Source organism: Salmo salar, chromosome 01 (genome assembly GCF_965601325.2).
Source record: "Salmo salar chromosome 01, fSalSal1, whole genome shotgun sequence".
In the NCBI taxonomy this organism is placed as follows: Eukaryota; Metazoa; Chordata; class Actinopteri; order Salmoniformes; family Salmonidae; genus Salmo; species Salmo salar.
The window spans coordinates 133,164,446-133,187,277 of NC_138291.1; the positions used below are offsets into that span (position 1 = coordinate 133,164,446).

General features: G+C 42.2%; 1 protein-coding gene across 3 annotated transcripts in view; it reads right to left on the bottom strand.

The window, feature by feature from the left end:
• Nucleotides 1-7,433: 7,433 nt before the first annotated feature.
• Nucleotides 7,434-22,832, bottom strand: part of LOC106595543 (protein ERGIC-53) — a 35,106-nt gene continuing 19,707 nt past the window's right edge. For 2 of the 3 annotated variants that reach the window (XM_045688068.2, XM_045688067.2), the window contains exons 10-13: nucleotides 22,361-22,431; nucleotides 8,336-8,495; nucleotides 8,091-8,218; nucleotides 7,434-7,969 (exon numbers count right to left, since the gene is read on the bottom strand). In XM_045688068.2, the coding sequence (XP_045544024.1) occupies nucleotides 7,933-7,969; nucleotides 8,091-8,218; nucleotides 8,336-8,495; nucleotides 22,361-22,431 (396 nt within the window). In that variant the 3' untranslated portion in view covers nucleotides 7,434-7,932. Of the gene's footprint in view, nucleotides 7,970-8,090; nucleotides 8,219-8,335; nucleotides 8,496-21,954; nucleotides 22,266-22,360; nucleotides 22,432-22,832 lie in introns of those variants that run through there. The other variant, XM_045688069.2, reaches the window with a different exon arrangement.

The following is a 22,832-nucleotide window of genomic DNA, read 5'->3' on the forward strand; positions in this document are numbered from 1 at the left end:
TGTTAACAACCCTCCAGACGAGCTTCAATGCCATTCAACTCTCCTTCCGTGGTCTCCAACTGCTCCTAAACACAAGTAAAACTAAATGCATGCTCTTCAACCGATCGCTGCCTGCACCTGCCCGCCTGTCCAGCATCACTTCTCTGGACGGTTCTAACTTAGAATTTGTGGACAACTACAAATACCTAGGTGTCTGGTTAGACTGTAAACTCTCCTTCCAGACTCACATCAATCATCTCCAATCCAAAGTGAAATCTCGAATTGGCTTCCTATTTCGCAACAAAGCATCCTTCACTCATGCTGCCAAACATACCCTCGTAAAACTGACCATCCTACCAATCCTCGACTTCGGCGATGTCATTTACAAAATAGCTTCCAATACCCTACTCAACAAGCTGGATGCAGTCTATCACAGTGCCATCCGTTTTGTCACCAAAGCCCCATATACTACCCACCACTGCGACCTGTACGCTCTCGTTGGCTGGCCTTCGCTTCATAATCGTCGCCAAACACATTGGCTCCAGGTCATCTACAAGACCCTGCTAGGTAAAGTCCCCCCTTATCTCCGCTCACTGGTCACCATAGCAGCACCCACCTGTAGCACGCGCTCCAGCAGGTATATCTCTCTGGTCACCCCTAAAGCCAACTCCTCCTTTGGTCGTCTCTCCTTCCAGTTCTCTGCTGCCAATGACTGGAACGAACTACAAAAATCTCTGAAACTGGAAACACTTATCTCCCTCACTAGCTTTAAGCACCAGCTGTCAGAGCAGCTCACAGATCACTGCACCTGTACATAGCCCATCTATAATTTAGCCCAAACTACTACCTCTTCCCCTACTGTATTTATTTTATTTATTTTGCTCCTTTGCACCATATTATTTATATTTTATCTCTGAACTTTCTTCAAACTACAAATCTACCATTCCAGTGTTTTTCTTGCTATACTTTATTTACTTTGCCACCATGGCATTGTTTTGCCTTTACCTCCCTTATTTCACATCATTTGCTCACATTGTATATAGTCTTTTTTTTTTTTTCTACTGCATCATTGATTGTATGTTGTTTTACTCCATGTGTAACTCTGTGTTTTTGTATGTTGTCGAACTGCTTTGCTTTATCTTGGCCAGGTCGCAATTGTAAATGAGAACTTGTTCTCAACTTGCCTACCTGGTTAAATAAAGGTGAAATAAATAAATAAATAAAAATATACTAAAAATATGCAAATATTTGACTCTGGGCCCGAGTATTAGGTCGTTTACTCTGGGCACGCTTTTCATCTGAAATCGAAAATACTGCCCCCTATACCTTGACAGGTTAAACCTTTAAACTTTTGAATTGCACCCTGTTGTCACGACTTCCGCCGAAGTCGGTTCCTCTCCTTGTTCGGGCGGCGTTTGGCGGTCGACGTCACCGGCTTTCTAGCCATCGCCGCTCCATTTTTTTATTTATCCATTTGTTTTGTCTTGTTCCCTGCACACCTGGTTTTCATTCCCCAATCACACTACATGTATTTATTCCTCTGTTCCCCCTCATGTCTTTGTGTGAAATTGTTTTGTGTTACGTGTCAATTTTGACTGCTAGACTGGTGTTTGTTTGTTCCGTGTTTTATCACGAGGTATGTTTATTTGTTTGAACATAATTATTGTGACTGTTTGCGCGTTTTGCACTTTTGGCAATTGGCTGGAGGTTTCGATGCAGTGGCGTCCGTCTGCTGGTTTCTCCTGCCTCAATAAAGTGTACGCCTGTTCACAAGTCTCTGCTCTCTTGCACCTGACTCCGCTCCCAGTACGCACACCATTGACAAAATTTCACACCAACCATGGAGTCAGCAGGAGCAGGTACCCCGGTCAGAGGAGTCGAGGAGCGCGTCCAGGAACACTCAGCAATGCTGCATCATCTCGGTGCCATGATGGAGGGTAGGTATTTTCGAGCTTCAGCCCTCCTCCTTCCCCTCGGATCACTCCAAAATGACCTACCTCATCACGCTGATGTCTGGAAGGGTTCTCACCTGGGCTATCGGCGAATGGGAACAGCAGTCGGCCATATGTGCGAGCCTGGAGGGGTTTGTGGGAGAGGTGAGGAAGGTCTTTGATGCCCTTCAATAAAATGCATTCAAAACTACTTTCTGCTACTTTCTTAGGCTATACAAGTGCTATCTCTTGCAAAATATTCATGTTTACACCTATCAGTACCTTTAGCAATAATAATAAATACACCTCTATTTAGTAAAGAAAACAATTATGACAGGTGTGTTGTGATAAAAACGAGTAGTGTCCACTGATTAAACGCGGTCTTTCTGCATTATGAAGAGGGAAAACCCAGATATTCACAAAGTTTGTGATGAATGATAGGTTGTTTCTTCATGCAAAATAGATTTGGGGTTAAATTCAATTAAGCTACTTTATTTCAAATCATATCAAAACAAATCAAAGTTTATTTGTCACGTGCGCCGAATACAACAGGTGTAGACCTGACAGTGAAATGCTTACTTACAGGCTCTAACCAATAGTGCAAAAAAGGTGTTAGGTGAACAATAGGTAAGTAAAGAAATAAAAAGACAGGCTATATACAGTAGCGAGGCTATAAAAGTAGCGAGGCTACATACAGACGTCGGTTAGTCAGGCTGATTGAGGTAATACGTACATGTAGATATGGTTAAAGTGACTATGCATATATGATGAACAGAGAGTAGCTGTACCGTAAAAGAGGGGTTGGCGGGTGGTGGGTGGCGGGACACAATGCAGATAGCCCGGTTAGCCACGTGAGGGAGCACTGGTTGGTCGGCCCAATTGAGGTAGTATGTACATGAATGTATGGTTAAAGTGACTACCGTAAATTCCGGACTATAAGCCGCAACTTTTTTCCCAGGCTTTGAACCTCGCGGCTTAAACAATGACGCGGCTAATATATGGATTTTTCCCTCTTTCAATTAAAAAAAAAAAAAAAAAACACATTGTGACGTGCTCAGTTTTTTGCCGGCATGAAGCTTTCATTTGACCAATGAAATTGCCGCACGGGTTAAGGTCAAACAACTTTTTTGTTTACTGTTTAGATTAAATCGAGCGCTCTCAAACTTCCCATCATTCTGATTATGGTAGTCATTTTGTCACCCTCAACATGGCAAAGACACGGAGAAATGCATATGATGCAGCTTTCAAGTTGAAGGCCATTGATCTGGCTGTTGGAAAAGGAAATAGAGCTGCTGCACGGGAGCTTGGTCTTAATGAGTTGATGATAAGACGTTGGAAACAGCAGCGTGAGGAATTGACTCAGTGCAAAAAGACAACTAAAGCTTACTGCTAATTTTTTTTTTTTACAAGCCGTGTTTCGTTAAAGCCTATTTATTTTTGATACAAGCCGTGTTTCGTTAAAGCCTGTGTAAAGTTAATTTGTTTCAATGTACCGGTAGGCACCTGCGGCTTATAGACATGTGCGGCTTATTTATGTTCAAAATAATATATATTTTTAAATTCAGTGGGTGCGGCTTATATTCAGGTGCACTTAATAGTCCGGAAATTACGGTATGTATATATGATAAACAGAGTTGCAGCAGCGTAAAAAGAGGGGTTGGGGGGGCACACAATGCAAATAGTCTGGGTAACCATTTGATTACCTGTTCAGGAGTCTTATGGCTTGGGGGTAAAAACTGTTGAAGCCTTTTTGTCCTAGACTTGGCACTCCGGTACCGCTTGCCATGCGGTAGTAGAGAGAACAGTCTATGACTGGGGTGGCTGGTGTCTTTGACAATTTTTACGGCCTTCCTCTGACTCCGCCTGGTTTAGAGGTCCTGGATGGCAGGCAGCTTAGCCCAAGTGATGTACTGGGCCGTACGCACTACCATCTGTAGTGCCTTGCGGTCAGAGGCCGAGCAATTGCCGTACCAGGCAGTGATGCAACCAGTCAGGATGCTCTCGATGTTGCAGCTGTAGAACCTTTTGAGGATCTCAGGACTCATGTCAAATCATTTTAATTTCCTGAGGGGGAATAGGCTTTGTCGTGCCCTCTTCACAACTGTCTTGGTGTGTTTGGACCATTCTAGTTTGTTGTTGATGTGGACACCGAGGAACTTGAAGCTCTCAACCTGCTCCACTACAGCCCCGTCGATGAGAATGGGGGCGTGCTCAGTCCTCATTTTCCTGTAGTCCACAATCATCTTCTTAGTCTTGGCTACATTGAGGGATAGGTTGTTATTCTGGCACCACACGGCCAGGTCTCTGACCTCCTCCCTATAGGCTGTCTCGTCATTGTCTGTGATCAGGCCTACCAGTGTTGTGTCGTCTGCAAACTTGATGGTGTTGGAGTCATGCCTGGCCATGCAGTCGTGGGTGAACAGGGAGTACAGGAGGGGGCTGAGCACGCACCCCTGTGGAGTTCCAGGGTTGAGGATCAGCGTAGCAGATGTGTTGGTACCTACCCTCACCACCTGGGGGCGGCCCGTCAGGAAGTCCAGGATCCAGTTGCAGAGGGAGGTGTTTAGTCCCAGGATCCTTAGCTTAGTGATGAGAGTTTAAGGGTACTATGGTGTTGAACGCTGAGTTGTAGTCAATGAATAGCATTCTCACATAAGTGTTCCTTTTGTCCAGTTGGGAAAGGGCAGTGTGGAGTGCAATAGAGATCGCATCATCTGTGGATCTGTTTGGGCGGTATGCAAATTGGAGCGGGTCTAGGGTTTCTGGGATAATGGTGTTGATGTGAGCCATTACCAACCTTTCAAAGCACTTCATGGCTACGGACGTGAGTGCTACGGGTCTGTAGTCATTTAGGCAGGTTGCCTTTGTGTTCTTGGGCACAGGGACTACAGTGGTCTGCTTGAAACAGGTTGGTATTACAGACTCAATCAGGGACCTGTTGAAAATGTCAGTGAAGACACCTGCCAGTTGGTGAGCACACGTCTTGGTTATCCGTCTGGCCCCGCAGCATTGTGTATGTTGACCTGTTTAAAGGTCTTACTCACGTCGGCTACGGAAAGCGTGATCACACAGTCGTCCGGAACAGCTGATCCTCTCATGCATGCCTCAGTGTTGCTTGCCTCGAAGCAAGCATAGAAGTGATGTAGCTCGTCTGGTAGGCTCGTGTCACTGGGCAGCTCGCAGCTGTGCTTCCCTTTGTAGTCTATAATAGTTTGCAAGCCCTGCCACATAAGACGAGCGTCGGAGCCAGTGTAGTATGATTCAGTCTTAGCCCTGTATTGACGCTTTGCCTATTTGATGGTTCGTCGCAGGGCATAGCAGGATTTCTTGTAAGCTTCCGGGTTAGAGTCCCGCACCTTGAAAGCGGCAGCTCTACCCTTTAGCTCAGTGCAAATTTTGCCTGTGATCCATGGCTACTGGTTTGGGAATGTATGTACAGTCACTGTGGGGATGACGTCCTCGATGCACTTATTGATAAAGGCAGTGACTGATGTGGTGTACTCCTCAATGCCACTGGAAGAATCCCGGAACATGTTCCAGTCTGTGATAGCAAAACAGTCCTGTAGTTTAGCATCTGCTTCATCTGACCACTTTTTTATAGACCCGAGTCACTGATGCTTCCTGCTTTAATGTTTGCTTGTAAGCAGGAATCAGGAGGATAGAGTTGTGGTCGGATTTACCAAATGGAGGGCGAGGGAGAGCTTTGTACGCGTCTCTGTGTGTGGAGTACAGGGGATCTAGAATTGTTTCCCTCTGGTTGCAAATTTAAAATGTTGATATAAATTTGGTAGAACTGATTTAAGTTTCCCTGCATTAAAGTCTCCGGCCACTAGGAGTGCCGCCTCTGGGTGAGTGGTTTCCTGTTTGCTTATTTCCTTATACAGCTGACTGAGTGCAGTCTTAGTGCCAGCATCTGTCTGTGGTGGTAAATAAACAGCCTCAAAAAGTATAGCTGAACTCTCTAGGCAAGTAGTGTGGCCTACATTTGATCACAAAATACTCTACTTCAGGCGAGCAAAATCTAGAGAATTCCTTAGACTTCGTGCACCAGCTGTTTACAAATATGCACAGACCGCCCCCCCCCCCCCTCATCTTACCGGAGTGTGCTGTTCTATCTTGTCGGTGCAGCGTATATATCCCGTCGTCATTCAGCCACGATTCCGTGAAACATAAGATATTACAGTTTTTGATGTCCCGTTGGTAGGATATTCGTGATCGTACCTCGTTCAATGATTGCACGTTGCCGAGTAGTATTGATGGTAACAGCAGCTTTCCCAGTTGCCTTCGCCGGGTCCTGACCAGGCATCCGGCTTTGTCCTCTGTACCTGCGTCGCTTCCTCTTGCAAATAACGGGGATGTCGGTCCTATGGGGTGTTTGGAGAATGTCTTATGCGTTGTCTTCGTTGTAGAAAGAAATCTTTGTCTAATCTGAGGTGAGTGATCGCTGTCCTGATATCCAGAAGCTCTATTTTGCAGTAAGATATGGTTGCAGAAACATTATGTACAAAATAAGTTACAAATAACGCGACAAAACACATAGCACAATTGTTTGGGTGCCCGTAAAACTGCTGCCATTTCGTCCGGCGCAATTTTAACCGGTATGGTTAGTGGTTTAGTGAAGGCAGGTAATTTTTTACCCTTCGGACAAGGGGAGTATACAGAATGTTAAGACTATACAAGGGTGAATTTGTTGAAATATGCTTACTGCTGTTATGACTGATATGCAATAATTTGTATGCCTACCGATCAGTGTTGACTCAAATAAATGTTGGCAATTATTTACATAAAGGTGCATCACCATCCAATCTATGTTGATACATTGCCAAGTGGTATCGTACAGCTGAAGGACAACATTTGCTTTCAGGAGTGCGTTACAACAGTAATTAGAGATATTGGTCGTCGAGTCAATTATACCATGTAAATTTAGTCACATTTTTTAAAATAAGTTAGCGAGTGGAATCATTGACCCTGCTTAGTGACAAACCCCTGGTCTCAGATCCAAGCGAAAATCAATGACATTTCCAAGTCTCCCTTGTAAAATACATCCCTTCTATTCTGACATCAATTGGACTTCCTGGATAAATAAAGGTTTAAAAAAAGGTTCAAGGATGTACTGGATATGGGCCCCAATATCCAATACATAGACGACATACAATAGAGTTGTTCTCTTATAACTAATGTCAAGCATGTGTCCAGCATGTTCTCCGTCCTGTCAGACTATTATAGCTGGACACCAGCCTACCGTGCCTCACACTGTAGTCCCTTTCTCAGACCAATCCTTGACCAGACTAAGCACTAAGTCAAGCATTTAGCTGTCTCAAATAGATCCTGATCAAAAAAGCGATGTGTTTGTGCTATCTTGCGCCTTGTAACTCAATGTCACATTTTGCGAGTGACAAGACAGCCAAAACAGATCTCTGACCATGCTACCAAGACTAAACTTTCAGGTAAAAATTGTACTATTTGGCTACTTTTTAATAGATGAGCACCAATATGTAAACAAGATGACATTCAGGAACAAGAAAAGCTGCAAAATGCCAGTTTATTTTTTGTTTATGTAAATTGCTCGAGAAGATAGACAAAGTCAGACCATTGGCATGTTACAACCACTCAAGAAGACACCCACTGGGTTTAATTCAACATAGTTCGGAATTGATACAGAATTGTGCATTTATTAAATTCACAGATTTCCAAACTGTGAATTGGCAGACAGTGGTTTGTTTGTCTTCTGGGGGTGGGCACTTGTCAAAAAAACATTTGAAAGATCAAATATCATCCAATGACTTGGCAAAATACTGTATAGAATATATTACATCATATTTGGAATCTTAACATTTCCCACTCGAGTATTCATTCACATACCATGTTAAAAATATCAAATCAAATTAAAACTAAGATATTTAAAAAAATAAACTTCTCAAACAAAATCTCATTTAAGTACAATTTACAATTTCAAAAACATAAAAAAAACAGCAGAATTAACAGTCCCTCATTTACATATGATATCGCTGATAATGTTTCCTCAAAAGAATTTCTTTGCTGCTGCTTCTTGTTGACTTCTGTAGGGGGAGAAGAAACAAGAAAATAAATTGAGGAGAGTGTGAATTGTGAGAAACAAAAATTCAACTACACTTTAGAATTATCAAAGCTAATAAAGTGAAAACAAGATCTCATTCTTACTTGTACATGATGTAGCTCAAGAACAGGACTGATTGGATGACCACAAAGACCAAGAAGTGAATAGTACCCAGACAGGAAGGCATTTTAGGAGGGTCAGGGCATTTCTCTCCCTGATTTTCACTGGGGCTCTACATGCATTACAAAACAAGAGTAAAAACACATCCAATGCTCTTTCCAAATTCATTTGATAAGACTGTTGATATTGTTTTTACAGTGGTTTACTGTAAGAGAAGTTATTAACAGACCCCATTGCGTGTGATGAGGTGTTCGATGTTCCTCTTGACCACGTGTAGATGTTCCTGGATTTCGTTGAAGTGTTGCACCGTCTCATATGTCCCCATGCTCACTGGGTTGGCTTGGTGCTGAGTGGCGTCGATCTGCTTCAGAGACTCATGGAAAGAGTTTCTGAGGAGAAAAAAACAATGTCAGGTATCTGTTGAACACAGCTGATGCTGCAGTAGAAGAGTGCATAGAATAATAAAAAATAAAAAAAGAGACATTTTCTACATCTCACATCAGCACACCAGAAAGGGTAGCGAAGAAAACCATAGCCCAGGGTAAATAACATCTGAAGTACGTGACAACATTAAACCAGAAATGGAATCGATAGGATTCCAGTTTGATACAGAATGAAGATAATTGAATATTTTATATCTTTGTATATGTAAATTATCCCAAATGAAGTACGTGAATTTGAAGTAAAAAAATAATAATTCTATCTTGAATAAATTAAAGCTTGGAAATAATTCAATCTTTCCTATAAAGGTAAAAGAAGACATGAAGACATGAATGTGTGACCCAGACAGTTTTACAGGTTTATCCATGATGACACTGTAAAGCTATTGGACCGTTGTCTGGGAACAATGCCCAGACCACTTATCTGGATTAAAAATAGGAAGATGAGGCAGAGACGCTGGGCCAACACAGGTGACAACACACATTCCCGATTATTGTACAGCACACACAGACCTATTTCATACATCCTTGCTCACTCACAAATGAGACATCTGTACAGATTTAACAAACTATTTTGGACAGCGAGAGGGTGACAGGAAAGTTGGTAGGAGAGATAGAAGGGCAAGAGGTCTGGATTCTAACCATCGCCAATACCGGCATATGAGCTCTGAAGGCAGTGGCACAAATCGGTGTCACCCTAGGCAACCTAGAAACTATTTTAATGATAGTGTGGGCTTCCTGCAGTTTTTGTTTTATTAAGTCCAGCCAAAAGTCTCCTCCAGAGCTAAGAAATGACTGCAAATGTACTGTAATGAACAATTTATTACATTTACATTACATTTAAGTCATTTAGCAGACGCTCTTATCCAGAGCGACTTACAAATTGGTGCATTCACCTTATGATATCCAGTGGAACAACCACTTTACAATAGTGTATCTAAATCTTTTAAGGGGGGGGGGGGGGGGTTAGAAGGATTACTTTATCCTATCCTAGGTATTCCTTAAAGAGGTGGGGTTTCAGGTGTCTCCGGAAGGTGGTGATTGACTCCGCTGTCCTGGCATCGTGAGGGAGCTTGTTCCACCATTGGGGTGCCAGAGGAGCGAACAGTTTTGACTGGGCTGAGCGGGAACTGTGCTTCCTCAGAGGTAGGGGGCCAGCAGGCCAGAGGTGGATGAACGCAGTGCCCTTGTTTGGGTGTAGGGCCTGATCAGAGCCTGAAGGTATGGAGGTGCCGTTCCATTCACAGCTCCGTAGGCAATCACCATGGTCTTGTAGCGGATGCGAGCTTCAACTGGAAGCCAGTGGAGAGAGCGGAGGAGCGGGGTGACGTGAGAGAACTTGGGAAGGTTGAACACCAGACGGGCTGCGGCGTTCTGGATGAGTTGTAGGGGTTTAATGGCACAGGCAGGGAGCCCAGCCAACAGCGAGTTGCAGTAATCCAGACGGGAGATGACAAGTGCCTGGATTAGGACCTGCGCCGCTTCCTGTGTGAGGTAGGGTCGTACTCTGCGAATGTTGTCCAGGATCACGCCAAGGTTCTTAGCACTCTGGGAGGAGGACACAAGGGAGTTGTCAACCGTGATGGCGAGATCATGGAACGGGCAGTCCTTCCCCGGGAGGAAGAGCAGGTCCGTCTTGCCGAGGTTCAGCTTGAGGTGGTGATCCGTCATCCACACTGACATGTCTGACAGACATGCAGAGATGCGATTCGCCGCCTGGTTATCAGAAGGGGGAAAGGAGAAGATTAATTGTGTGCGGAGACAGATTCTCGCCACGCCACCTGGTAGGAGCGACCTGTCAGGTAGGACGCAATCCAAGCGTGGGCCGCGCCAGAGATGCCCAACTCGGAGAGGGTGGAGAGGAGGATCTGATGGTTCACAGTATCAAAGGCAGCAGATAGGTCTAGAAGGATGAGAGCAGAGGAGAGAGAGTTAGCTTTAGCAGTGCGGAGAGCCTCCGTGACACAGAGAAGAGCAGTCTCAGTTGAATGCCCAGTCTTGAAACCTGACTGATTAGGATCAAGAAGGTCATTCTGAGAGAGATAGCAGGAGAGCTGGCCAAGGACGGCACGTTCAAGAGTTTTGGAGAGAAAAGAAAGAAGGGATACTGGTCTGTAGTTGTTGACATCGGAGGGATCGAGTGTAGGTTTTTTCAGAAGGGGTGCAACTCTCGCTCTCTTGAAGACGGAAGGGACGTAGCCAGCGGTCAAGGATGAGTTGATGAGCGAGGTGAGGAAGGGGAGAAGGTCTCCGGAAATGGTCTGGAGAAGAGAGGAGGGGATAGGGTCAAGTGGGCAGGTTGTTGGGCGGCCGGCCGTCACAAGACGCGAGATTTCATCTGGAGAGAGAGGGGAGAAAGAGGTCAAAGCACAGGGTAGGGCAGTGTGAGCAGGACCAGCGGTGTCGTTTGACTTAGCAAACGAGGATCGGATATCGTCAACCTTCTTTTCAAAATGGTTGACGAAGTCATCCGCAGAGAGGGAGGAGGGGGGGGGGGAGGGGGAGGACGATTCAGGAGGGAGGAGAAGGTAGCAAAGAGCTTCCTAGGGTTAGAGGCAGATGCTTGGAATTTAGAGTGGTAGAAAGTGGCTTTAGCAGCAGAGACAGAAGAGGAGAATTTAGAGAGGAGGGAGTGAAAGGATGCCAGGTCCGCAGGGAGGCGAGTTTTCCTCCATTTCCGCTCGGCTGCCCGGAGCCCTGTTCTGTGAGCTCGTAGTGAGTCGTCGAGCCACGGAGCAGGAGGGGAGGACCGAGCCGGCCTGGAGGATAGGGGACAGAGAAAATCAAAGGATGCAGAAAGGGAGGAGAGGAGGGTTGAGGAGGCAGAATCAGGAGATAGGTTGGAGAAGGTTTGAGCAGAGGGAAGAGATGATAGGATGGAAGAGGAGAGAGTAGCGGGAGAGAGAGAGCGAAGGTTGGGACGGCGCAATACCACCCGAGTAGGGGCAGAGTGAGAAGTGTTGGATGAGAGCAAGAGGGAAAAGGATACAAGGTAGTGGTCAGAGATTTGGAGGGGAGTTGCAATGAGATTAGTGGAAGAACAGCATCTAGTAAAGATGAGGTCAAGCGTATTGCCTGCCTTGTGAGTAGGGGGGGAAGGTGAGAGAGTGAGGTCAAAAGAGGAGAGGAGTGGAAAGAAGGAGGCAGAGAGGAATGAGTCAAAGGTAGACGTGGGGAGGTTAAAGTCACCCAGAACTGTGAGAGGTGAGCCATCCTCAGGAAAGGAACTTATCAAGGCGTCAAGCTCATTGATGAACTCTCCAAGGGAACCTGGAGGGCGATAAATGATAAGGATGTTAAGCTTGAAAGGGTTGGTAACTGTGACAGCATGGAATTCAAATGAGGAGATAGACAGATGGGTCAGGGGAGAAAGAGAGAATGTCCACTTGGGAGAGATGAGGATTCCAGTGCCACCACCCCGCTGGCTCGATGCTCTAGGGGTATGCGAGAACACGTGGGCAGACGAAGAGAGAGCAGTAGGAGTAGCAGTGTTATCTGTGGTAATCCATGTTTCCGTCAGCGCCAGGAAGTCTAGGGACTGGAGGGTAGCATAGGCTGAGATGAACTCAGCCTTGTTGGCTGCAGCCTGGCAGTTCCAGAGGCTGCCGGAGACCTGGAACTCCACGTGGGTCGTGCGCGCTGGGACCACCAGGTTAGAGTGGCAGCGGCCACGCGGTGTGAAGCGTTTGTATGGCCTGTGCAGAGGGGAGAGAACAGGGATAGACAGACACATAGTTGACAAGCTACAGAAGTGTTGTTTCTTGTATTATTGTCTCTTGTGTCTTTAGAGAACTGTTTCACTTTGATATCCTTTTTCTTCTGTCCTGATTTTCTCTTTCTTTTCTTCTGTTAACTAGATATTCTTTGTTTATAATCTTAATATTACAATGAATTGTCCAAATTCATCTTTCGGATCTTCTATTTAGATAACAAACGGCAATTTATCCTTAAAGTTTCTAAACAAAATCTAGCATCCAATAAAAAAGGGCATGAATGCTAAATTCATCCCATTGAGTGATTCAATACAAAACCAGGGATAAAAAGACTATGATTTGATAGAATGGTCCTTTTGAAGAATTGTAACATCTGACAAAAATATCTGAAGACACTGAAGCAGCGAACTTTGTGAAAATTAATATATGTGTGTCATTCAACACTTTTTAGGCAAATGTTTCCATATATTGTTGAACATAATATATTCTATGGACATGTCACAGTTCAAGAGTGGGATCTCTGCTAGTTTAATGTTAAGGACCATTTTGTACAGACATTGGCATAGAAGGCAAATATAACAAACTACAGCCCTCATTTTACTTGTATCATTGCACATCCTGCAAATCACCAGGAGATGTCGACCATTTTGAAAACAAATTGGATCATAACTCTTAAAGTAGGAGATTCCACTCTGGAACTTTTATAATCTTGTACATTATATTATGTTCAACAATATACAGTCGTGGCCAAAAGTTTTGAAAATGACAAATATTAATTTCCAAAAAGTCTGCTGCCTCAGTGTCTTTAGATATTTGTCAGATGTTACTTTGGAATACTGAAGTATAATTACAAAAGTGTCAAAGGTTTTTATTGACAATTACATGAAGTTGATGCAAAGAGTCAATATTTGCAGTGTTGACCCTTCTTTTTCAAGACCTCTGCAATCCACCCTTGCATGCTGTCAATTAACTTCTGAGCCACATCCTGAATGATGGCAGCCCATTCTTGCATAATCAATGCTTGGAGTTTGTCAGAATTTGTGGGTTTTTGTTTGTCCACCCGCCTCTTGATTGACCACAAGTTCTCAATGAGATAAAGGCCTGGGGAGTTTCTTGGCCATGGACCCAAAATATCGATGTTTTGTTCCCCGAGCCACTTAGTTATCACTTTTGCCTTATGGCAAGGTGCTCCATCATGCTGGAAAAGGCATTGTTCGTCACCAAACTGTTCCTGGATGGTTGGGAGAAGTTGCTCTCGGAGGATGTGTTGGTACCATTCTTTATTCATGGGTGTGTTCTTAGGCAAAATTGTGAGTGAGCCCACTCCCTTGGCTGAGAAGCAACCCCACACATGAATGGTCTCAGGATGCTTTACTATTGGCATGACACAGGACTGATGGTAGCGCTCACCTTGTCTTCTCCAGACAAGCTTTTTTCCGGATGCCCCAAACAATCGTAAAGGGGATTCAGAGAAAATGACTTTACCCCAGTCCTCAGCAGTCCAATCCCTGTACCTTTTGCAGAATATCAGTCTGTCCTTGATGTTTTTCCTGGAGAGAAGTGGCTTCTTCGCTGCCCTTCTTGACCACAGACCATCCTCAAAGTGTTCGCCTCACTGTGCGTACAGATGCACTCACACCTGCCTGCTGCCATTCCTGAGCAAGCTCTGTACTGGTGGTGCCCCGATCCCACAGCTGAATCAACTTTAGGAGACGGTCCTGGCGCTTGCTGGAGTTTCTTAGGCGCCCTGAAGCCTTCACAACAATTGAACCGCTCTCCTTGAAGTTCTTGATGATCCGATAAATGGTTGATTTAGGTGCAATCTTACTGGCAGCAATATCCTTGCCTGTGAAGCCCTTTTTGTGCAAAGCAATGATGATGGCACATGTTTCCTTGCAGGTAACCATGATTGACAGAGGAAGAACAATGATTCCAAGCACCACCCTCCTTTTGAAGCTTCCAGTCTGTTATTCGAACTCAATTAGCATGGCAGAGTTATCTCCAGCCTTGTCCTCGTCAACACTCACACCTGTGTTAACGAGAGAGTCACTGACATGTCGTCAGCTGGTCCTTTTGTGGCAGGAATGAAATGCAGTGGAAATGTTTTTGGGGGATTCAGTTAACTTGCATGGCAAAGAGGGACTTTGCAATTCATCGGATCACTCTTCATAGTGATATGCAAATTGCCATCATACAAACTGAGGCAGCAGGCTCTCAATCTCACAACTTTTGGCCACGACTGTACAGAAAAATGGACCAAATCCAAAATGGTGTTTTTTCAATATTCATGTTGATTTGTCAGTATTCAAAAGTAAAAAATGTTTCTCTTGAAATCAAAATGCTCATATTACAGTACAAGCGGTAAAGCGTCATGACACTAATTGCTGCTTTGTTGCACCTACAGATGAAACATTATGGAGTCAAAAAATATGCCAACTAACATTTCTTTTCGATACAAATGTCAAATACACAAAAGTATGGGGACACCCCTTCAAATAAGTGGATTCGGCTATTTCAGCCACACCTGTTGCTGACAGGTGTATAAAACTGAGCACACAGCCATGCTATCTCTATGGACAAACATTGGCAGTGCCTGACCTCACTAATGCTTGCGGCTGAATGGAAGCAAGATCCAACAGCAAATGTTCCAACATGTAGTGGAAAGCCTTCCCAGAAGAGTGGAGGCTGTTATAGCAGAAAAGGGGGGACCAACTCCATATTAATGGCCATTTGGTCATGTAGTGTGTGCATGTACACAACCGGTTCAAAAGTTTGGGGTTACTTAGAAAATGTCGTGGTTTTTGAAAGAATAGCAATTTTGATGTCCATTAAAATAAATTTGATGTTATCAGAAATACAACTACAATAGTCATTGTCAACATTAACAATGTCTACACTATATTTCCGGGGCGGCAGCATAGCCTAGTGGTTAGAGCATTGGACTAGTAACCGAAAAGTTGCAAGTTCAAATCCCCGAGCTGACGAGGTACAAATCTGTCGTTCTGTCCCTGAACAAGGCAGTTAACCCACTGTTCCTAGGCCGTCATTGAAAACAATAATTTGTTCTTAACTGACTTGCCCAGTTAAATAAAGGTAAAATAATAAAAAACATTTCAATTACATGTTATTTAAAAGTGTCAAAAACAAGGACCCCAAACTTTTGAACTGCAGTGTATGTTCAGTTGAAGTCGGTAGTTTACATACACCTTAGCCAAATACATTTAAACTCAGTTTTTCACAATTACTGACATTTAATCCCAGTAAAAATTCCCTGTCTTCGGTCAGTTAGGATCACCACTTTATTTTAAGAATGTGAAATGTCAGAATAATAGCACAGAGAATGATTTATTTCCGCTTTTATTTCTTTCATCACATTCCCAGTGGGTCAGAAGTTTACATACCAAATAATAATTGAGTGTAGCATTGCCTTTACATTGTTTAACTTGGGTCAAACGTTTTGGGAAGCCTTCAACAAGCCTCCCACAATAAGTTGGGTGGATTTTGGCCCATTCCTCCTGACAGAGCTTGTGTAACTGAGTTAGGTTTGTAAGCCTCCTTGCTCACACACGCTTTTTCAGTTCTGCCCACAAATTTCCTATAGGATGAGGTCAGGGCTTTGTGATGGCCACTCCAATACCTTGACTTTGTTGTCCTTAAGCCATTTTGCCACAACTTCGGAAGTATGCTTGGGAAAATTGTTCATTTGGAAGACCCATTTGCGACCAAGATTTAACTTCCTGACTGATGTCTTGATGTTTTTTCAATATACACTCACATCATTTTCCATCCTTTGATACCATCTAGTTTGTGAAGTGCACCAGTCCCTTCCGCAGCAAAGCACCCCCACAACATGATGCTGCCACCCCCATGCTTGACGGTTGGGATGGTGTTCTTCGGCTTCCAAGCCTCCCCCTTTTCCTCCTAACACAACGATGGTCATTATTGCCAAACAGTTCCATTTTTGTTTCATCAGACCAGAAAACATTTATCCAAAAAGTACAATCTTTGTCCCCATGTGCAGTTGCAAACCATAGCCTGACATTTTTTATGTCAATTTTGGAGCAGTGGCTTCTTCCTTGCTGAGCTGCCTTTCAGGTTATGCTGATACAGGACTCGTTTTACTGTGGAAATAGATACTTTTGTACCTGTTTCCTCCAGCATCTTCACAAGGTCCTTTGCTGTTGTTCTGGGATTGATTTGCACTTTTCGCACCAAAGTACTTTCATCTCTAGGAGACAGAACGTGTCTCCTTCCTGAGCGGTATGACGGCTGCATGATCCCATGGTGTTTATACTTGCGTACTAATGTTTGTACAGATGAACGTGGTACCTTCAGGTGTTTGGAAATTGCTCCCATGGAAGAACCAGACATGTGGAGGTCTACAATTTTTTTTCCTGAGGTCTTGGCTGATTTCTTTTGATTTTCCCATGATGTCAAGCAAAGAGGCACTGGGTTTGAAGGTAGGCCTTGAAATACATCCACAGGTACACCTCCAATTGACTCAAATTATGTCAATTAGCCTATCAGAAGCTTCTAAAGCATGACATCATTTTCTGGAATTTTCCAAGCTGTTTAAAGGCACAGTCAACTTAGCGTATGTAAACTTCTGACCCACTGGAATTGTGATACAGTGAATTATAAGTGAAATAATCTGTAAACAATTGTTGGAAAAATTACTTGTGTCATGCACAGAGTAGATGTCCTAACCAACTTGCCAAAACTATAGTTTAACAAGAAATTTGTGGAGGGAGCTGAAGGTTTGAGTTGCCAAACATCAGCCTGGAAACCTTAATGACTAGGAGAAGATCTGTAAAGAGGAGTGGGACAAAATCCCTCCTGAGATGTGTGCAAACCTGGTGGCCAACTACAAAAAACGTCTGACCTCTGTGATTGCCAACAAGGGTTTTGACACAAAGTACTAAGTCATGTTTTGCAGAGGGTCAAATACTTATTTCCCTCATTAAAATGCAAAATGATTTTATAACATTTTTGACATGCGTTTTTCTGGATTGTTTTGTTATTCTGTCTCTCACTGTTCAAATAAACCTACCAAATGTACAAAATCAGCAGGGGATCAAATACTTTTTTTTTTAAATCTGTCTGAAAATCCTACAAATCATGGTATTTTTTTGTCCTGGTTTCATATGGAATCACTCACCTACAGTATCTTAATAAGAAATACTTAACTTTTCAGTAAGTATCTATCACATGCAACCTAGAAAGGTTAAAAACATAAAATATTTCTGTAAACTATTTATAAATAATACCACGACTATACATTTTTGCCCAGGGCAGGTTTGTGACGTGGAATCTCTCAAATGGGATTTGTCAGTTTGCTGGTTAGGAGTTAAGCTGGTTTCGGTTAACACATAATTTGGCATTGTCTATTGAAACCATAATAGTTGTAATTAGTCTGTGGCACCTGTAAATGTGCTATCAAAATTTTTCATACTGAGAAAACGATTGTTACACCCTACACGCTTCAGGACTCTGCGGTCCTGGTCTATGAGCTTGTATGGCCTACCACTTCGTGGCTGGCCGCTGTGGCTCCTAGACAGTACCACTTCACAATAATAGCCCTTAGTTGACCGGGGCAGGTCTAGCAGGGCAGAAATTTGATGAACTGACATGTTGGAAAGGTGGCATCCTATGATGGTGCCACGTTGAAAGTCGCTGAGCTGTTCAGCACGGGCCATTCTACTGCCAATGTTTTACTAAGGAGATTGCACGGCTGTGTGCTTGATTTTACACACCTGTCAGCAACAGGTGTGGCTGAAATAGCCAAATCCACACATTTTTAAGGGGTGTCCAGACAGTTTTGTCTAAAATAAATATATATCTGGCTTATAAATTATAATGTAGTAATACATAAACGTGACAATAATTGCTTGATTGAATCAGGGGATATAGGATTATTACTGATCAATGTATGGGCTCATCGTGATAGTTTCTGTAGCATAATTTGATTGACATAATAAATGTTTACAAATATAGTATAGATGCACATCTGGCCTATAACCTCTTATGGATCCCTTAAGCATGAATCCCGCTTGAATCCCGTAAGCGGGATTGATATGACAACATCCAGTGAAATTGTAGCGTGACAAATTCAAACTACAGAAATATCAATATTCAACCTCCACAAAAATAAGTAATACATCAAAATAAAGCTCAACTTCTTGTTAATCCAGCCGCTGTGTCAGATTTCAAAAAGGATTTATGGCGAAAGCAAACCATGCGATTATCTGAGGACAGCGCCCCGCATACAAACACATGAAAAACATATTTCAACCAGGCAGGTGCGACACAAAAGTCAGAAATAGCCATATAATAAATGCCTTACCTTTGAAGATCTTTTTGCAATCTCAAATGTCTCAGTGACACAATGAATGGTCATTTTGTTCGATAAATTCCTTCTTTATATCCCCAAAAAGTCAATTTATTTGGCGCGTTTGATTCAGAAATACACCGGTTCCAACATGACTACAAAGTATCTAATAAGTTACCTGTAAACTTGGTCCAAACATTTCAAACAACGTTCCTAATCCAACCTCAGGTATCCTAAAATGTAAATAAATGATCAAATTTAAGACTGAATAAACTGTTTCTAATACCGGATAAAAACAACGAAGCGCGCTGCCAGTTCACACACAACAAAAGACTAAAGCCCTTCAGAGTGACACCTTCAAAGAACAGCCCTACTTCTTAATTTCTCAAAAGAAAAACATCGAACCATTTCTAAAGACCTGACATCTAGTGGAAGCCATAGGAACTGCAATCTGGGCCCTAATAAAATCAGGTCTAACATAGAAAACCATTGGAAAACAGTGACCTCAATTATTTTTTTATTTTTTCCTGGATGGATTGTGCTCGGGGTTTCGCCTGCCAAATCAGTTCTGTTTTCTCAGACATTATTCTAACAGTTTTAGAAACTTCAGTGTTTTTTTCTATCCAAATCTACTAATTATAAACATATCCTAGGTTCTGGGCCTGAGTAGCAGGCAGTTTACTTTGGGCACGCTTTTCATCCGGACGTGAAAATACTTTAATGGGCTCATCGTGAGTTTCTGTAGCATAATTTGATTGACATAATAAATGTTTACAAATATAGTATAGATGCACATCTGGCCTATAATCTATAATTCATTAACAGGTGATTGAGCTGTATTAGATTATATTCAGGTAGATTATGACCTCTTTAAATTCATGACCCCTTTATATAGACAATAATTATATGACTTTGTCTTACTGTGGTCTCTGTTAAATTATGTTCTCTGATCTGAGAAGGGATTTTTCATAAATGGGTCACTTGGATGAGATAAAGATTATATACATGGTTTAATAAATGTTTACTTACTTTCTCAAGAGAGATTTTCTTGCTTTGTAATTTTGAGAAACAAATTAGATTGTTTATACAAACGTCTTATACTGTATGACTATCCTTCAGCTCTGTGTGCTCTGTGCCATGTGGCCCTGGGATGGCTGCAAGAAAAGGCCACATTTTAGCACCATTTATCTTCAGAGTATTAGACATCAGTCTTAAATACATCCTTCATACACAGATACAAAAGACAGGACTCCTTCTGATTGCTTTCTTGATGTCACAGTTCCCTCGAGAGCTTGATACTTATAGCCTTCCAATTGCTTTCATTTGTCAGTCTTTTTGGCTTTGTAATCATCTTAAATTCCTTTTAATATTGTCTAGAAGCAAAGGACGTACCCCTCCTGCTAGTAATAATACATTATAAGAAATGTAATTTCAATCAGAAACATGATCTTGTCAAATAACAGAGGTAGCTAAAGAATAGGAACAGTTTCAAGTAAGCAGTAACACTCCCAAATGTAGAGTATGGAGCTAATTGTTCACTGATCTACACAATACCCCATAATGTCAAAGTCGATTTTGGGGGGGGGGGGGGGGGGATGTGTTTTAATTAATTAAAAAAGAAAAGCTGAAATATGTTGAGTCAATACATATTAAAACCCCTTTATGGCAAGCCTAAATAAGTTCAGGAGTAGAATTTTGCTTAGCAGATCACATAAGTTGTGTGGACTCACTGTGTGCAGTATTTGTGGTTAACATGAGTTTTGAATGACTACTGTATGATTATACCAAACACATTCAGATAATTTTAAGGTCCCTCAGTCAAGTGGTGAATATCAAGCACAGATTTAAAAAAATAAAATAAAATAAGTTTCCAAATGCTTTGAAAAGAAGGGCACCGATTGGTAGAACTAATTATATTAATTTGGGGACTGGTCGAAAGGCATTAAACATTTATGGCAATTTAGCTAGCTAATTAGTCTGGGATATAAACGTTAAGTTGTTATTTTACCTGAAATGCACAAGGTCCTCTACTCCGACAATTAATCCACACATAAAACGGTCAAACGAATCGTTTCTAGTCATCTCTCCTCCTACCAGGCTTTTTCTTCTTTGGACTTTATATGGTGATTGGCATCTCAGTTACCACGATGACCAGGCGAACTCAGTTCATCTTTCAACCACCCACGTGGGTATAACCAATGAGGAGGTGGCACTTGGGTATCTTCTTCTATAAACCAATAAGGAGACGGGAGAGGCAGGACTTGCACTGCGATCAGCCTCACAAATAGAACCGACTTCTATTTTAGTCCCTGGCAACGCAGACGCTCGCGAGCAGTGTGGGTGCAATAATTGAATAACATGTTTGTTTACATTTCTTTTTTTGCAACGCATGCCATGCGGGCAGTCTGGTCAGCATATTAGTTTGAAGATGTAATTCGGAGACAGGCGTTTTATACAACAGACTTCTGTGTGTTCTCTTTTCATCTCCCTCTGCATATTTGCAATCAAAACGCCAGCATTGTCTCCATCTCCTTAGCTATCATACTCTAATTCCACTAATTTCAAAACTCGGTCCTCCAGAAAGTGGAGAGCAACACTTATGCAGTTCTACTACGTGATATCTTAAAAAAAGATGCGTTAGGTAATCCTTTCTACACATACTGACCAGCTCATGTTATAGACAGAAGCAAGCTACATGGCAGACAAATCCAAACTCATCTCTTGGCATGTCCAGCCCATTCATTATCTTAGCCAATCATGGCTAGTGGGAAGGTTGCTGACTTTTTCCGTGGCTATACCAACTAAGCTTGTAATTTAACAATTATTTAGAAATACAGATGACATACAAGTTTTATTAATCGCTTTAGAATTACTATACATTTTTAGAATAACGAATGCAATAAGAACATTTAAATTGAATGTATAATTCACCTTAGAATAGCACATGCTTCTGTCTGGTTATTTATATGCTTTAGAATGTATTTCACCTTTTTTTTGGTGAGAAATACCCGGTTACCCAGAGGAAAACAGATTGTTCTTGGGATGGAGCATTTGCAAAACACCAGGGAAATATTAAACCGTAGTGAATACTTATCTAACTAAGACTAACCCCCCCACAAAAAAAAAAAAATGTTCTTCCACAGAGTATTTTGTGTAGATTACAATTAAATCCATTTTAATTATACCTTTCACACAACAAAATGTGGAAAAAGTACAGGGGTGTGAATACTTTCTGCATTCAGAAAGTATTCAGACCCCTTGACTTTTTCCACATTTTGTTACGTTACAGCCTTATTCTAAAATGGATTACATAATTTTCCCCCCTCAATCTACACACAATACCCCATAATGACAAAGTGAAAACAGGTTCATAGAAAATTGCTAATTTATTACAAATAAAAAACAGAAATACCTTATTTACATAAGTATTCAGACCCATTGTTATAAGACTCGAAATTGAGCTTAGACACATCCTGTTTCCATTGATGATCCTTGATGTTTGTACAACTTGATTGGAGTCTGTGGTAAATTGAATGGATTGGACATGATTTGGATAGGCACACACACCAGTCTATATAAGGTCCCACATTTGACAGTGCACTACAGAGCAAAAACCAAGCAACGAGGTCAAAGGAATTGTCCTAGAGTTCCGAGACAGGATTGTGTCGAGGCACAGATCTGGGGAAAAGTACCAAAACATTTCTGCAGCATTGAAGGTGATAAACAAATACAGATAAAGAAAACAAAACAATGGTCATTGCTACTGCACTTACCTCAACTCGTTCAGGTTTCTCAGTATCTCCTGTTGTGTTGCGACCACTGCACCCATTTCTTGACTAGGAGCCTAAAGATCAACAATTAAAATAATAAATGTTTTATACCTAAGGATAAATTACTGAAAGATGTTTGAGTAAAGGCATCTTTCCTTTTTAGTAATAAAACTGGCATACATACAGTGCCTTCAGAAAGTATTCATACCCTTCAGAAAGTATTCATACCCCTTGACTTTTTTCACATTGTTATAAAATGTATTAAAATGTATCCATTAATTAAATTGGTGTGTGTAGGCCAGTGACAACACACCCACCATCCTATAAATGTCAAAGTAGAATTATGTTCTTACAAATGAATAAAAAGGAAATGCTAAAATGAGGAAGCAGCATCTGATTGAAAGTGAGATTATGTAGTCTGAACCTCGTTAGCTTCTTACCTAAACCCATCACATGGTTAACCTATGGCACAAAA